At 27.4% G+C, this 17,071-nt stretch overlaps 1 protein-coding gene across 4 annotated transcripts; it reads right to left on the bottom strand.

Annotated features, from left to right (window-relative positions):
- Window positions 1–6,255: 6,255 nt before the first annotated feature.
- On the bottom strand, window positions 6,256–9,078 carry LOC136091570 (uncharacterized). 4 transcript variants are annotated; one of them, XM_065819259.1, is made up of 7 exons: window positions 8,539–9,078; window positions 8,364–8,435; window positions 7,489–7,566; window positions 7,137–7,318; window positions 6,788–6,852; window positions 6,529–6,623; window positions 6,256–6,429 (listed from the first exon to the last, which is right to left on the bottom strand). In XM_065819259.1, exons 2-7 carry the CDS (start codon window positions 8,401–8,403, stop codon window positions 6,314–6,316), a joined length of 576 nt encoding a protein of 191 aa, XP_065675331.1. In that variant the 5' UTR covers window positions 8,404–8,435; window positions 8,539–9,078; the 3' UTR covers window positions 6,256–6,313. The 4 variants fall into 4 exon arrangements, with proteins under 4 accessions (XP_065675331.1, XP_065675332.1, XP_065675333.1 ...); XM_065819260.1 differs by having other exon boundaries at window positions 8,678–9,078; XM_065819261.1 differs by lacking the exon at window positions 8,539–9,078 and having other exon boundaries at window positions 8,364–8,520.
- Between the last annotated feature and the right edge of the window lie 7,993 nt (window positions 9,079–17,071).

Genomic DNA, 17,071 nt, shown 5'->3' with positions numbered 1-17,071 from the left:
TTATGCACTGCTTCAGATGTTTGTTTTGATGTAATACCGAGCGGGATTTTCTGCCTTTCGAGATACTCCTTGAGATGGAACCTGATTATGTGAAACTTCCATCCAAGTGAAATCTTCATTGCAAATACATCATGGACATATACTTTTAAGTGAAGGATGGACTCCCCAAACTTGTCTATTTTTTCTTTGTAGGATATATCGAGTTTCATCCCAAAACAGCATTCAGCTACTAAATCAAACAAAATTTAACCAAATATTAACTTTCTGAAAATAATAGTATTAACATATTCGCGTCTTCTAATTTTATTTAGACTCGTAGGTCAACAGTGTCCTATCTGTACTAACTGAATTAAAAAAGATCGAAGAAGTGTTAAAAAATTTAAAAAGCAATGAAGTACCTTCTTTAAACCTCCTCAGGGTTTCAATACATTCCAGATATTCAATTGGAGAATAAAGTGTCATTTCGTCCAATGATGTTAAAACTTTGGCACAGTTAGGTCCATCAAAACCACCACCATTATATCCATGCCTGATAACTGTTTTCTTTTCAAGAAACTCCTATAGATTTTTATCAGTGAAGAGAATATTAATAAATTTTACTAATATGGTGTTCATAAATATGATATTCAGGTGGTCGAATTATGTTGATAATTTCTTCAGTCAATTTCTGATCCAACGGACATGGATAAGTAACATTTTTATAATATTGCATCTGCATACGAGGTTTGTTATCAAATTGGTATTTTTTGAATTCATCTGCCAGTGATCCAAAAGTCCTTAGAACTCCTTTTTCATCCATTGGCCCATCACAATAGCAACACGAGTATTTTCCACCGTAACCCTTGATTATAGAAAATAACTTATAGGTATTGCTTATTCAAAATGTAAAATATAAATGAAATATGATTTTTACTAATAATCCAATGATGATGTTGATCAATTTGAGGTCAGAAGCCAAGGTAAACTTCAATTGATTGAGTTGAAGGAGTTGGAAAAGTGTTTTCAGATTATGATGATTCTCTTCTACGTTTCAAACTATGCCTAAGATAATCACTTTGTTGACCACTGGGTACTTCTGGTTTCTTGATTGAAAATCTAATACTGATGGGTCAAACACGTTCATGACAATCTTTAGAGATCCCTGCCCTCCATCAATACCAACGCGTACAACAAAATTAAAAATATCCATTTTTCTGAAGGAATAAACTTCAGTTACGAGCATCGATAGGTCAGTACAATAAACAATATCTTTTTCAAAAAGGTTTTTACCTATCTTGAGCTGATATTTTTTCACATCGTAAAACCTATTCAAGTAGCGTGACCTGTTCGTAACTTCAGCATAAGTGTTCTCCTGTATTCCAGATCGTCCAACATCTTTTCTAATCTCCTTCATTATTCCTAACACTGCACAATTTGGAAGATCATGGTTTATCTTCAAGTTCATGATTGTTTCACTTCTTATATGCCTTATAGGTGATCAGTCTCTGTATACTTTAACAGTAAGAGCTTTTCCTCATGTTGCAAGTTTTATTTTTTTATTATCACCAACAACAGATATTTTTTTAGCGTACAAGAAACAACTCTGTCAGCAATGTTTTGGTTCTTTGAAGTAATTAAGGCGTGAAGATTTTAAACAGTTTTTTTTTTGCTGCAAGGATGTCAAATACCAGTACCAACAATTTAACAGCATTCTGAGAAAAAATGAATTTCTTTTTTCAAATGTAATGTTTTCAGATTCCACGTAGGCGAATTCAGAAAGATTAAGTGTACTACTACTTTTAGTACATTGCCCTAACCTGCAAATAGCACAATTGCAGTTGCCATCTTTTTGTTTAATTCTTCCCAATTTTTTAATTTGATCACGACCATTTATCCAGGAAGTCTCCACAGCTATACTGATAGCTTTATCTTTCTGTTTTAAATCAGTTTGTCTTGCAGCTTCCGCATGTTCCTGACGGGTGAGGACTTAGGCTCAGACTGAATCCAGGGTCCGCAAATTCTTTGATCAGATGAATCAATGAACCATTCTTCTCCAAAGATAGAGATTTTTTGTCTTTATTGACACAACAGAAATATATCCATCTCCTATTTTCTGATTGAAATCTTGCTTTTTGCAGACTCATTTTGTACAAAAATGTTTTTATTTAGTATTTTCTGTATAAGATTTTTAAAATTTTATAAATCAATACTCTACCAAATTATTTAATTTAAACAAATTATCAGACAATTGACGTAATTTATTGAGATAATTTGTCTAACTATCGTGTTTATGCCATTAGTTTGATATTAGATCATTTGTAGTTAGTCTCTAGATAAAATTAACTTCAATTTCAGGCACAAACCACGTGGTTTGCAAACAAGAGTAGAAATACCCTTGAAAAACGCCCCCTGCATCCCCCTGGTTGAGGGCAAGTAATTTTTGAAAAGAAACAAAATTATTATCTTGAATACCATCATAAATTGTAATTAGGCTACAAATTTTATCAAAATATATTTTGACGCTCAAAAGATACAGCCACATAAAGTTTAGGACCCCCTCATTATTTGAAGGTTTTAAATATTTAGAAAAATGGTCAAAAAATGAAAAAAGATGCGGTTTTTAATTCGTTTTTAACGGTTTCTGTTTCATGTCAACCTGCTCGAAAGAGTGGTTTAAAAAATCTGAAGTAAAAATAACTTCAACTTAAAACCCCTAAAAATGAGTCGTGTACAACGACAAAAGAAATATCTTTAGCTATTGCGAATTTGGTTTATTTATAGAAAATTTATATTTTTCAGACAATATTTTTTTTCCTCTTTTATTATTTGGTTTTAAAAAAACATTTGAAATTGAACTTTTTGAATAGTTTTAATTTCAGCAAAATGACTTTTGTGGGAATATCGGGACAACAAGTTAACAAAATATTATTTTTCTTATTTAGAAAAGCAATTTTAGTAATAAATTCAAAGAAGTTCTTATTTTTATAACCTAACTTCGATTATTAATAGCGTTTAGTGAAAACAAAGATAATTAAAAATTATATAAGAAAGATCAATCAGTCAAAATGGGAAAAAATGCAGTTTTAGCTATTTATGAACTATTATGATTAAGAGTTCATAAATATTATGATATTGATGAACTCTTCTAAACTACAAACAAAGAAGTCAATCACATTTCTAATTGGTTCAAAGCTAATAAATTAACTTTAAATATTAACAAAACAAAATTATCTAAACAAAAAAAACCTCACCCAACTCTATTATTCATTTATACACAATTATATAAATTATGCAATCATCGCCTGGGGAAGTAGGGATAAAAGTAAATTACAACATCTTTATCGCCGTCAGAAACATGCAATCCGCGTAGTTAATTATTCAGATCGCTTTTTAAATTCAAAATATTTTTTTGATTATATGAAGGTTCTAGATGTTTATAAACTGAACATATTTAATGTCTTATGTTTTACTTTTATATGGAAAAAAAGATTTATCTTTATTTGTTTTTAATGACCTTTTTTCTATTAAACCAATAAATAAGTACACATTAAGAAATAAAAGTTTTTTAAATGAACCTTTTTGTAGAACTAAGTTCAATCAATTTTGTATTTCATATCGTGCACCCCATCTTTGGAATAAAATAGTATTACCAAATTTTGATCCTTCTATTACTCTTCCTGTTTTTAAAATTAAGTTAAAAAAATTCATTCTCTCTATGGGCAACATTCTAAAATTCTACTAAAAATGTATGTATAATGTATTTGTTAAATCTTTATCTTTTTATATATTAAAATGTGTTGTATCTTTGCATAATGTAAATACGCTAAATTTTTAATATGTATATATATATATATATGTTATAAATAAATATTTTTACTTTTTAAGGTTCCGATGATAAGATCCATATGATCTTCTTTCGGAAACCTAGCTTTATATTGTTAGCACGCTGAATTGTATCATTTGAGTAATTGTATTACGACTTATGTTTATGTATTACGACTTGTAACACGACTATGTGTATGCTGAATTGTATTATTTGCGTAATGGTATTACGACTTATGCTTATGTATTACGAATTATGTAACACGACTAACATTAATATATTATTAAATTTAACATTAATAAAATACTAAATTTAACAAGTTTGATGAAGTATGTGGAGTTCCTCAAGGATCCATACTAGGAACTATTCTTTCCTAATTTATATTAATGATCTATACAAAGCTTCGGATTTAAAAACAATTATGTTTGCTGATGACTCTAATTTATTTATGTTACGCAAAAGCATTTCTACTATATATCATTATGTGATCATCGAGTTAATCAAAATATCTGACTGGTTTAAGACTAACAAATTATCTCTTAGCATTGATAAAACTAAATGAATTCTTTTCCATCCTCCTATCAAAAAAGATAAACTGCCAATTATCATGCCTCAACTTAATATTGACAATATACAAATTAAAAAAGTAACAGTAACCAACTTTCTAGTTGTTTATATAGATGAAAATCTTATATATGGTAAAATCACATTAAAAACTTATCAAGTAAAATTTCAAAAAGTATAGGAATATTGTTCAAAGCAAGAAATGTTTTAAATAAACATACTTTAGTACAATTATATCATTCATTTATTCATTGTCACGTGAACTATTCAAACATTGCTTGGGGTAGTACAAATAAAAATAAACTTAAACCTCTTTTTTGTCAGCAGAAACATGTAGCACTTCTTATATATTTTAAAGACCATTATACTCATGCCAACCTCTATTATTTAAAATGAAAGTTTTTAATATAAATGAACTTAATATTTTTAATATTCTTTGTTTTATGTTCAAATGTGAAACCAATTCATACCCGATTTCTTTCCATACTTTGTATTCATCAAAAGATAAAAATTTTACGCAATAATAATTTTATTAAGCAGCTTATTATTCAAACAAATTTTTTTAATTTTTTATTTTTTTTTTAATTTCGTATTGATTATCATGGACCATTCTTATGCAATAAAATAGTTGTAAAAACTTTTACTGAGGATTTCATTTAGTTACTACTTTTTTTTAAACGAAAGCTTAAAGAACTCATTTTTACAATCGAAAGTTTAACAATATACTTCTAATAATTTTTAGTGATCTTCCTTTTTTACACTTTATTTAAACATAAGTTTATAAAAATTATATTTGTATCATTAACAACTGTAATCTACATATATAATCCTAGTGGGCACCCAACGTCGAACCAACGTTGGATTTAAGGTTATGTTGGGCGACGTCGACCAACTATATTTAACGTTGTAATAACGCTATATTCACTAACGTTATTTTTTATCAGAGTTTCAACGTTGTACTAACAGTGGTTTTGTAACGTTTGTGTTATAACGTTGTAATAACGTTGTAATAACATCGGCAACACTTACTCCAATTATCATCGGAAATAAAGCGTTGTATTAACGTTGGTTATACTAACGTTTTTTTTCATCCGAATTAAAACATAATGGTAACGTTAGTTACAATAACGTTATTTCTCATCTGAATTACAACATTATGGTAACATTTGTTACACTAACGTTATTTTTTATCGGAATCGTAACATTGTGGTAACGTTAGTTACACCAATGTTTCTTTTCATCGAATTACAACGTTATAACAACTTCGGTTATACTAATATTTTTTTTAAATCGGAATTATAACGTTTTGTTAACGTTGGATGAAGCGGACTTTTTTTCGTCGCAATTACATTTGGTTCCCAGCCGGCAAATAACGTTGAAATAACGTTGAACTTAGGTTGAAACCTAACGTTGAATTTACGTTGATTTAACGTTTAGAATGAAAGTTTTTTTCAACGTTGATTTATCAACATTAAATCAACGTTAGGTTCAAACGTTATATCAACGTTGATTTGACGCAAAAAACGTTATAAGAACGTTGAATTTACGTTGATTTAACGTTTAGAATGAAAGTTTTTTTCAACGTTAAATCAACGTTAGATCCAAATGTTAAATCAACCTTCAATTGATCCAATGGTGACAAAATATATTAATATATTTTGCTTATATATGTTGTTTCAACGTAAATTTAATGTTATTATAACGTTTATGCTTATCAAAAACCGTTCATGATCACCATTTGATCACCATTGAAACTTATTAGACATGTCCAATAGTTGCTGTACAACTCTATTGGACTATCAATGTATATTAAATCTACTCATAGTCTGTAGTTAGACTATTTTTAGTTAAGTTTAGTTAGACATATATTAGTAAAGAAAGAGATAATATTTGTTTATGATATATATTTTTAAATATTACATATATTTTCATATATTTGAATTAAATCTACACAATTTTCTTTTCTTTACCGCCACCTTTTCGAAATGGAGCGTATTTTAGGAAGTCAGACAATATTCCATTAATCAAAGTTTCTGTCGCTCCATCGTATTTAATAGTAGAAGCTGTAAAAAAAAAAGGAAAATATAAAGTAAAAATCAAAAAAGAAAGATTTGAAATAATATAATGAATGGAAAAGTTTCACATAACTTATAAAGATATACCTTTAACAACACCATATAAATTAGTATTCTTAAAACATATTTTTCCACCTTTGCCTTTCATATTCATGGAGACCATAAAATTGTTTGAAAATATTCTAAATTTTTAAAAGATAATATAAATGCGAAATGATTATAAATGAATAATAATTTTTCAAAAATTTAAATTGAACTCATTATGAAATAACTTTTTCTAAAATTATTAAACAAATATTTTTTGAAAAAGTAATTATGAATGATATAAGAGCTATCAGTTAATTACCTCAGCATAATTTTGTGTATTCTATCTTTTAAAGATGTTCCACCAATTAATTGTAGCTGATTTACCTACAAAAAACATTAAGTAAATCCAACATTATGGTTTGGGTCAAGTATGATATCAAAACATTAAACTATTACAGATCTCCAAGACAAATTTTATTAAAGTGAACCAGGATTTTTCTAGAACAAATTCAAAATTTTAAGAATTTTTCAGGACAGTTTATTTTCTATATAATTCCAGAATTTTTTATTGTTTTCAAGGGCCGTTGTCGATCTTAATAATGTTTTTTTAACTAAAGGGCAATGTTCAATAACTAAATAACTATTAATATAATACTTATTATACTCACCCACAATGAGCGCACTTTTTCATCATTTAATGCTTTATCCGCTTCAGTTAACTCCATATCTGTTGAAATAAACTTTATTTGGCTTATAAATTCACTGTTAAAAGCAGGCTCAGTCACTCTGTTTTGATTTTGCAACTCATTTCTTATTTCGGTAAGTAGATACAACACTCTCTTTTGAAACTCTACAAATTTTATTAAGTTTTACAAAATAACTTGCATAATAAGGAAATTCCTCAGTTTTTAAAACTTTAAAATCTTATATGAAATTTATATTTCTACAAAATAAATAAATTTAAATGAAATTTACTTTTAAATTTACAAATTTATTTTAAAAAAATATAAAATATCATACTGCCTTCAGACATTGGAAACTTATCAACGTTATCTAATTTCTTTAGTTTATTTCCACTTTTCTTTACTTCATCATGTGCTAAATTGTTTTTAAGTATTTCTTTATACAAATTGAACTTAAAACACATAATTAAAAAAGCCCTTTGTCAACACTTTGTATCACAATCAGTTGTATATTACACTTTATATTATAATTGTATCTTTTTTTTTTAAATAACGCAATCTTATTTTAAATTATTTAAATAAATTTCGTGCAAATATAACAGCTTTGGGAGGGGGGGGGGGAAGGGGTATATATTAGTAGAAAATCACTTAACAAAATTTTTTTTTTATTTTACACTGAGTTTCATCAATAAAGACTCATCAGAAATGATGAGTCTTTATTGATGAAACACAATGTAAAATGAAAAAAAAAATTTTGTTAAGTGATTTTCTACTAATACATAATTGCTCTGTTCTTTTAAGAACATTGAGCACTCTATTTTATAGAATAAATTTAAAAGTTGTTTTTATATATATATATATATATATATATATATATATAAATTTGTTAGCATATATTCAGCATATATATATATATATAAATTTGATTTTTGGACGAGATTAAATAAAAATAACTACATGATTTTTTACTACTAAAAGTTTCATCGCATGAAACTTTTAGTAGTAAAACATGCGAAAAATAAAAAATACATGTATTTTTTATTTTTATTTAATCTTGCCAAAAAATCAATTATATAGCTCTGTTATCATTCATCGAGCACTCTTGCTGAATATATGCTCACAGCAAAATTATATATATATATATATATATATATATATATATATATATATATATATATATATATATATATATATATAAATATATATATTTACCTATAGATTTTATCAATGAACAACTGGAGGTCAGGTGCATTGACACTTCATCTAAATCTTTGATAACTGAACCTGTAAAATATAATTACTAATTTATGATATAAATTACAAAAACATTTTTATTTTTAGATATAAAAATTGAAATTTATAAAATCAAAGCACATAAAACTAATACCTGTTTGGGATATTCTCTTTGTTTATGTTTTCTTTTTCGTAAATAGTTATATGAATAGTTATATATTTTGTATCAACAAAATAACTCTTCCTAACAAAATTATTTAAAAAATAATAATTGTAATATATAGATGTTATACCTGTAGGGAATTTAGTTTGGATTTGTGGAAACTTAAGCCAATTCTACTCAGCATTTTAGTGCAGTCAATGCTTTGGTACCTGGAGGCCAATAAACAGTTTTATTACAAATCCAATTAGATTGAATTACACCTTTTTCTCCTTGTAAATCTTCATTCCAAACAGCTCCTTTCCACATACTTGATTTTGAAAATATTATATGAACTATTAAAAAAAAGGAAGAAACCATAATATAAGTGTACTAACAGGCCTAGTTAAACTAGCTAAGTCATGACATTTTATAATCATGATACTTGCTAAACAATAATATTAGTAGACATTATTAGCAAAGATAAATTTTTCTTTATTTTATAAATTTATCGTATTTTAAATTCATTTTTATGAATATATTTATTATTCTATTAATCTACATAGTTCTGAATATATTATGTTTAAATAACTCAAGGCATCAAAGGAAAATAATGAAAGAATCCCAGGTTGCTAAAACATAATAAACTACATAAGAGTAATATGGAATATTGAACAAAAATAGATAATATTCATTACTAATATACAAAATATAATATAAAGTTTATTATAAAATATCACACAACAATAACTTAGTTTGATTGAAAATATAAAAGCAACAAAAAATAAAAAATAAATAAATAATAAATTATCATTCAAACAATTTTAAAGACCAAATAATAACTTGTAACTTATTTTTTACACATCTTCATCTAAAAAACATTAATATTAATACGAATTTTTAATACCATATCATAAGTATTTTTGTTTTTATTAAAAATAAAAATATTATATCAGTTAAGCTTTTCTTATTTTACTTAAAACATCAAAACAATCCTACAATTTTTCATAACTGAAATTTTTTTTTGGTAATATTAAGTTAACACTGAAAACAAAATATTAGTAGACAACAAGAAAATATTTCTTTGTTGAAATATATGTAAATATTTATAACAACCAATCTAATTTCCTTTCTTTTCTGCCACCTTTTCAAAATGGAGGGTATTTTAAGAAGTCAGACAAAATGCCATCAAGTAAAGTTTCAGTCGCTTCATCGTATTCAATAGAAGAAGCTGTAAATAAAAATAAAAAAGTTTTATATATCTTATAAAGGTATACCTTTCATAGCATCATATAGTCTGGTAAACTTCTGTTAGTATAACAAGAAAAAAATAATCAGTCCTGATCTGAATAACAAGTTAACACCAGGAATAGCATCTGGTTGTAAAAATTGCCTAACCTTGCTCATAATGTTTTATAATCATATTAATGAAAATGAAACTGTAGACATTTAACATTAATTGCCCTTAAACCATTGAAATTATACTACCAAATAAGAAGCCGTTGTTCTAATATATACAGTTATAAGTTTTTATAAGTTTTGACATAAAGCTGTAGACATAAAATTAAAAAAAGTTTTGAAACTAAATGATATAACTATTTAATAAAATACTTATTAAAACTCACTCCTGATGATTGTTTTTTTTTTCGTCATCTTATATCTTGTCCACTTCAACAAATTTAGCTACAGACAAAATAAAACTTATTTGGCTTATAAATTTGCTATTATAATCAGGCTCACTGTGTTTTGGAATTTCTTATATCAGTAAGAAAATGTAACACTCTCTTTTGAAACTCTATAATTTAAAATAGTTTCACAAAACAACTTTTGTTGAACATTTTTACAAACCTAATAAAACTAAACAAAAATTCACTAAAAAATAATTAATAACATACTGCCTTCAGCCATCGAGAATTTATCAACGTTATCTAATTTTGGTACTCTGTTTTCTTTTTTCTTATCCTCACTGAAAGATAAAAGAACTCTGCTTCAGGCTCCAAAATCAGTTACCATCGAAAGCAAGTGTGGTGGTCAATACTGTTATTTTGGCCTTGAGACTGGTATACAAAAAGCTGTTTCTGCAGATAGCATAAGGCTTCTGCTATCAGTATAGCTAACAACTTGTTTACTTATTCACGTGAACAGCAGTGCTTCGCCAGTTTATGATTAAAAGAAGCATCGTTTTTTTCAATTTCTTCTGAGAAAAAAAAAGTTATTGTCACTTTGAGACAAATAATCATAAAGAAATTCTTCACTTTCATAATTGCTTTCCGAATTTTTTTCTTCTTCTACTTAACTAATATTTTGTGTATATTTTGAATTGTCATTATATTTTTCGACTTTCTCTTCTTCACTACTAGTCTAGTAGTGAAGAAGAGAAAGTCGAAAAATATAATGACAATTCAAAATATACATCATCAAAATATACAATCATCTTCTAGTAACTAGAAGATGATTCTGCCAGAGCTAGAACATTAGAGTGGCATTTTCGCCAGTTTCTTAAATAAGCCATTAATTTCTTTTGTCAAAACAAGTAGAAATTTGAATTCTAAATAAAATGTTTTTGAAAATTCAAAATTCAAATTTTCCCTCTGTTTTGCACATTATACTAAAATATTGCTTTATTACTTTTTCGCTTTAACTATTTTTACTTTAAGCACCAATTCATTCAGTTTTTTTGTCAACGTTGATTTATCGTTGAAACAACGTTAAATAAACAACGTTTAAATCGTAACGTTGTTTTAACGTTGAGACATAGTTGAACAACGTTGAAACAACGCTTCAACCAAATTTCAACGTTGAAACAACGTAAAGACGCCGGCTGGGTTAATTAAAATATTTTATGTCAACATACGTTTCCTCTTGAGTCGCATTTTGCGACAAATGAGGAAATCCATATATAATTTTAATTCATTTTGGTAAAACTAATTACATTAGACGAAAACACGCGAATAAATGTTTACATTTTAAAAAGAAATTTGATTACTTTTTTTTACCAAAAAATGTATGCTATGTTTGCAAGAAAAATTTGAAATAATTACTCATTGAAATCAGGAAAATTTATTAAATAAAAAATCGGAATTAATTTCTAAATGTAGGCACGAAAATAAATACCTCTTAAAAAATTGTGAAAACAAATGACCAAATTAAACTATCCCCATTCCAAAGAAATTTATTTAATAAATACTTTCTTTAATTATTTAATAATTAATTTATTTAATAATTACTTTAGCATCCCGTTAACCAAAAAAAGATAGTAATTAAAATTTTTTTATATTAATTTATAACTTCCTGTAAAATATTTTTTTCTATAAATTGATTTTTTTTTGAGATTTAGTAACTCTTCCTAATGATCCAGCAATGGTAAAACTTCAAGTTGAAAGAAAAAAGTTAGGTAAGTAGTTTTTACTAATTTATTATTGCTCTGTTCTTTAAGAACATTGAGCACTCTATTTGTAAAATACACTAACATAATTTACATTTATATACTAACAGATTAATTTTGAAATACAGAAAATTCTGAGATACGCACCAGACAAGGTGAATGTAGAAGATGGCGGGCGAAAACAAAATTAAAGAACAACCAATGACGTCCCAAAAAACTGCAGCAACAAGAAAATAACTAACTTTTTATTTTTAAATTTATTATGTAAAAATTCCCTAGGAATATTTCTTAACGAACGAAATTACTCTACCACGTTGTAATGTTTTTGTAAATCGACGTTTTTAAACAATTTCTTCTCATTTTGTTGTCAAACCTGTTGTTTATTGAACGTTAACCTTCAGCTAAGTAGATCTACTCAAACGTTTAATAAGCGTTAGAATAACGTTAAGCAACGTTTGAATGGTGTTAATCCATTGTTGTTCGATGTCAAAACGTCAAGATAAAATGTTATAATTTTTATCTTGACGAAAAACGTCAAGATGAAAATTATAACATTTCGTTTTAGCGTCTAATTTACAACGTTAGCTAACGTTAGCAAAACTGACGTCGTCCATCCTTTCCACTTCCAACATTAACCCAATGTCCAACCAACCTAAAAAGCCACGTTAGAATTTTGTTATACCAATGTTGCTCGATGTTAATACAACATTAATTAATGTTGGAAAAACATCGAGGAAATTATAACACATCGGTCTTCGTCCAAATTATAACGTTAGCTAATGTTGGCAAATCTGACGTCGTCCATCCTTTCCATTTCCAACGTCAATCCAACGTTAATCCTACCAAAAAAACAACGTCATTTAACGTTGTATCAACGTTGTTGTGCCCGCTGGGATAGATACAACGCATCTTGTATTTATAACGGAACATTTTAAGTTTCTTATTTCGTTACTTATTTTTACCTTGTAAATATCTTACAAATTTTAACACAAACATTTCTTAGTGGTACTCGACGACAGGACCGTATGGTCTTCTACGAGTCCACGCATTCTTTCATTTTTTAATAACGATCCTTATATATATTTTTTATTATTATATCTTTGTATTTTAAATATTGTAATGAAAATATATATATATATATTTTCATATATATATATATATATATATATATATATATATATATATATATATATATATATATATATATATATATATATATATATATATATATATATATATATATATATATATATATATATATATATATATATATATATATATATTATGTGTTTTTTTTATTTTTAATCTATTGGCCGCACCATCTAGATAAATAATATTACAACTTTTTTACTATTATAAAATCGATTGAGTTCAGTTCAATAAACACATCTCTATTGTTCCGAGATTTCAATTTGTTTACTGAATTTGAATTTCAAATTCAGTTTTAAAACGACTTGTAATTTGTGCATTCAAAATTCAGCTAAATTCTTTGTGCCAATTTGATATTTCTTTTGTTCTTCAGTAAAAAGCTTTTTTTATTGGTAAGTGTAATCCAATAATGTTATTTTCATATTATTAAGCCTTTCAAATATAACAAAAAATTCCTTAGATTTTATAGTTTGCACTTATTATTAAGGGCTCAATGGCAGAAAAGCGGCCTTCTCAGAGGTCTATTACAAATTTTTGTTATACTGAACAATTTGAAAATGGGTCAAGCAGTATGAAAGAGACATGAACTTCTTCATTCGTTCTTTTAGGTGAATCAAAAGTGAAATTGTGAAACTTGTCAGGTGATATAGTCATCAAATTTTAGTGAGAACAAATTCTCCTTCTACAGGAACAAAAACTGATAAAGGACTTCCTTATTGTTTGAAAATGTTAATTGTTCAACATGCTGAAGCACTTCTGAGCGGGGTTAGTAAAAATTCTGTGCGGGGGGGGGGGGGGGAAGGGTGTAAAAATTCTGAGCGGGGTTGCAGTAGCTCATAAAGTTAAATTCAATTTGTTGGAGCATCTCATAGAAGTTCTTTCAAGGGCTTTTCTTGACAGAGAGGTTGCAAAAACCATCTCTCTTGAAAGAACCAAAACCACCTACACAACTATTTACAGTCTTGGAAACGAAGAGTCAAAGGTAACTATAATTTAAGAAAGATACAGTTTAGGTTTTTGGCAGGTTTAAACTCTAGTTGACAAATTTAAATTTGAATTTTAATAAAAAATACATTAAACGTTTTTGTGTCACCTTAATTACTTAATTGTTGTACTTGACTAGCAAACTAGCTATTTTGGCTAGGTTTCGAAACCCAATATCAAAATGCATGGAAGATGCTCTTTTTGAGCTAGTTTTCCTCAAAAAGCGGTGACATCATAGCAGATAGCATGGGTAAACTATTTGATTGCCTTCAATTTTCAAGGAACAAGTGTGTTAAATTTGGAGCAGATAGATGCTCAGTCTGGATGGGTGACAAAGGAGGAGTAAAGGATTTGTTTGCTCGCCATTATGATTTCATGGCACTTAGTTCGAATTTTAGCAGAACTCATTTGAAATTGAGCTGCATGGACTCAAAAAGAAATGAAAATTCCAAGTTGCTTGCAAAAGACTTGTTGTTACATTGAGCTCTGAAAATGCAACCAGATAAAAAATTAAACATTTTTATAACCAAATTTTGTCAAAAGCGGCCAATATTATCATTTACTGGTCTAGTAATTAGTAAATTTCTATAACCGCCCAGTTAAAATTTTTTCACATTTGTTAAAGTAACCATAACATTACAATGAGGTTAAAAGAAAGTCTTGGGGCACCATTTATAATATTCAAAAAATAAATGATGTCAAAAATGATGACCAAAGTTCGCTTGATAAATTTCATACATGTTTGAAAAAGTGGCAATGAAAATATTAAATTATAAACAAAATTTATGAATGTTGTTTCAATTTGTTTCAAATATGTTCTTTCAGATTTAATTTTTCAAAGAACTCTAACCTTCGACTACTCTCTGTTGCTGACCTTGAGACTTGAGATTTTGCTGACCCTAGGCTTGACATCTCTGGCGCAAAGTTTACTCTCTTGTCAATGAATGGTTTTTGTTTGAGCTGTAAAAAACAGATATCTTGTCAAAGTTCAGTTCTCAGGTAAAAAAAAAATTTCTTATGAACATTGACAATTATTCTTTTATGCCAGAAATAAATACTTATCTAAATACAAATGTTAGAAAGATTGGTGGCCATCATAATCATAGAAAGAAATTCATATGAATACATATTTTCTTTATTTTTAAAATAGTGCTGTATTCGTAAAAATTGAGAAGCTTTTTGCAATTTTAACAAGTTGATGTGTTAAGGTTTTAATAGCAACTTAAAATTGCATAATCGACTCTACCACAGCTGGTTTAATCTACTACCAAAGAGTATAATTTAAAACCGTAATCGTTTTGAATTTCAGCAATTTTTTACCACTTATACTCAAATTTTATTTTAAAATTTTTTAAATAAAGTTTTCTTTTGACAGCTATGTGCATCAAGAAAACAATTAAAGGTGTAGTCCGACTGTTTTTATTATAGAAAATGAAACAGCCTATATTTGGATTAAGGTTCTGGAATTTTGTAGAAACCATTGAAAATGGAATTCACAAGTCCATTAATCTAACAATAACAAAGCTCTTTTTTGCTGCTCTATCAGTTCCACAATCTTCAGCTTTTGTTAAATGTTCTATTCGACTCTCCATCGGCTGAAGGACTGAGATACCAATTGTTATTTGATTAGTAATGTTAATGGACGTCTTTTGTCCAACCAACAGATTCATCGCAATGGCTACTGCATTAAATATGAGCTATCTGAGTTACTTTTAGCTGATGTAATGAATGGCAATTGTCATGGTAGGTACTTTGAAGACCAAGAGCAGAGAAAACCAAAGAAAGGGACCAATCAGATATCTTCTGTCTGCATTCAAATTTCAGAGAATGGTGCTGAGGCCTGCCACATGAAATCGGTGGTTTAATTGAAAAACTTGGAATAGAAGTAATTGTTAAGCTCAGCAAGGAGTCATAAAAGTCAATCTTTTAGTTAAAACTTTTATTATCATTATTATCATTATTGTTATTATTATTATTCTTATTATTATTATAATATTTATTATTATTATTATTGAGAAAATTAATACTTTTCTAAACTTTATTTTTATGGAGTTGTCTTTTGTCAAAAATAATATATAAGATTTTTTTAACTTTACTTTTGTTACAAGTCAATTTGTCATTTCAAAAGTTTTTTAAAATAAATACTAATTTGGTTGTGTTATGATTTAAATTTATAACATAAAAAAATTCTACGGTTTTTCATAATAATCTACGAATTAGTTGCGTTTATTTTTGTCAAATCTACAGTTTGGGAAAAAATTGAGTGTGGCAACGCTCACTGAGTTTTTAGGGTGCTATACAAATAATAAACAAGTATTCTTCATTCTTCAGACTTAGTTTACTGTATTCATTTTGACTAACCTGTTAGCAAATACTTTATCCTGCAGCGCCGTCAAATCCAGCCATGCATCAAGACGTCCTTTTAGTTAATTCCCTAAGTATTGTGAAAATCTTTTAATGATATGTGTACTAAATAGTCATCTAAGTGAATGCTCTTAGGATATACAGTGGGTTGCATAAATATAGAGTTACTACATTGTTTGTGTGAAATTTTTGTATTTTTCACTACTATCTTTAAAACCATTTATTTAATACAATTAAAAGCGTATTAAATATCTTAATCAATTGATTCTCTACAAATGGTATATATTTGAAACTCGTTAGGTTAAACAGTCTTGAGTAATTTTTATTTTAATTAGAACATACTTGTATTTCTAATGTAGCAAAAATATAGAGTCAACTAAAATTTAACAACTTAAGTTGAAATATCTCAACAAAATGTGAGCATTTTTGTTGTCTAGCACATTCACTTGGCAACTTTAATTGTTCAAGATGACAAGAAACTTGTTTTGTTTTCATCTGAGAGAGTCTGCATACTCTTGGACCTTCTTTCAGGAAATATAGTAACCTTTTTGTAACACCTAAAAAAACTAAATACATTGAGTCCAGCAAAATGTTTTTAACACAAGGAATTTCATAATCAAGAAGAATACTTCCATTTAATTGATGGCTTCCTTGATAAATCTCTTG

Source organism: Hydra vulgaris, chromosome 15, assembly GCF_038396675.1.
Source record: "Hydra vulgaris chromosome 15, alternate assembly HydraT2T_AEP".
In the NCBI taxonomy this organism is placed as follows: domain Eukaryota; kingdom Metazoa; phylum Cnidaria; class Hydrozoa; order Anthoathecata; family Hydridae; genus Hydra; species Hydra vulgaris.
Note: the sequence above shows the minus strand (reverse complement) of the source record. Positions and strands in the feature narration are given on the sequence as shown.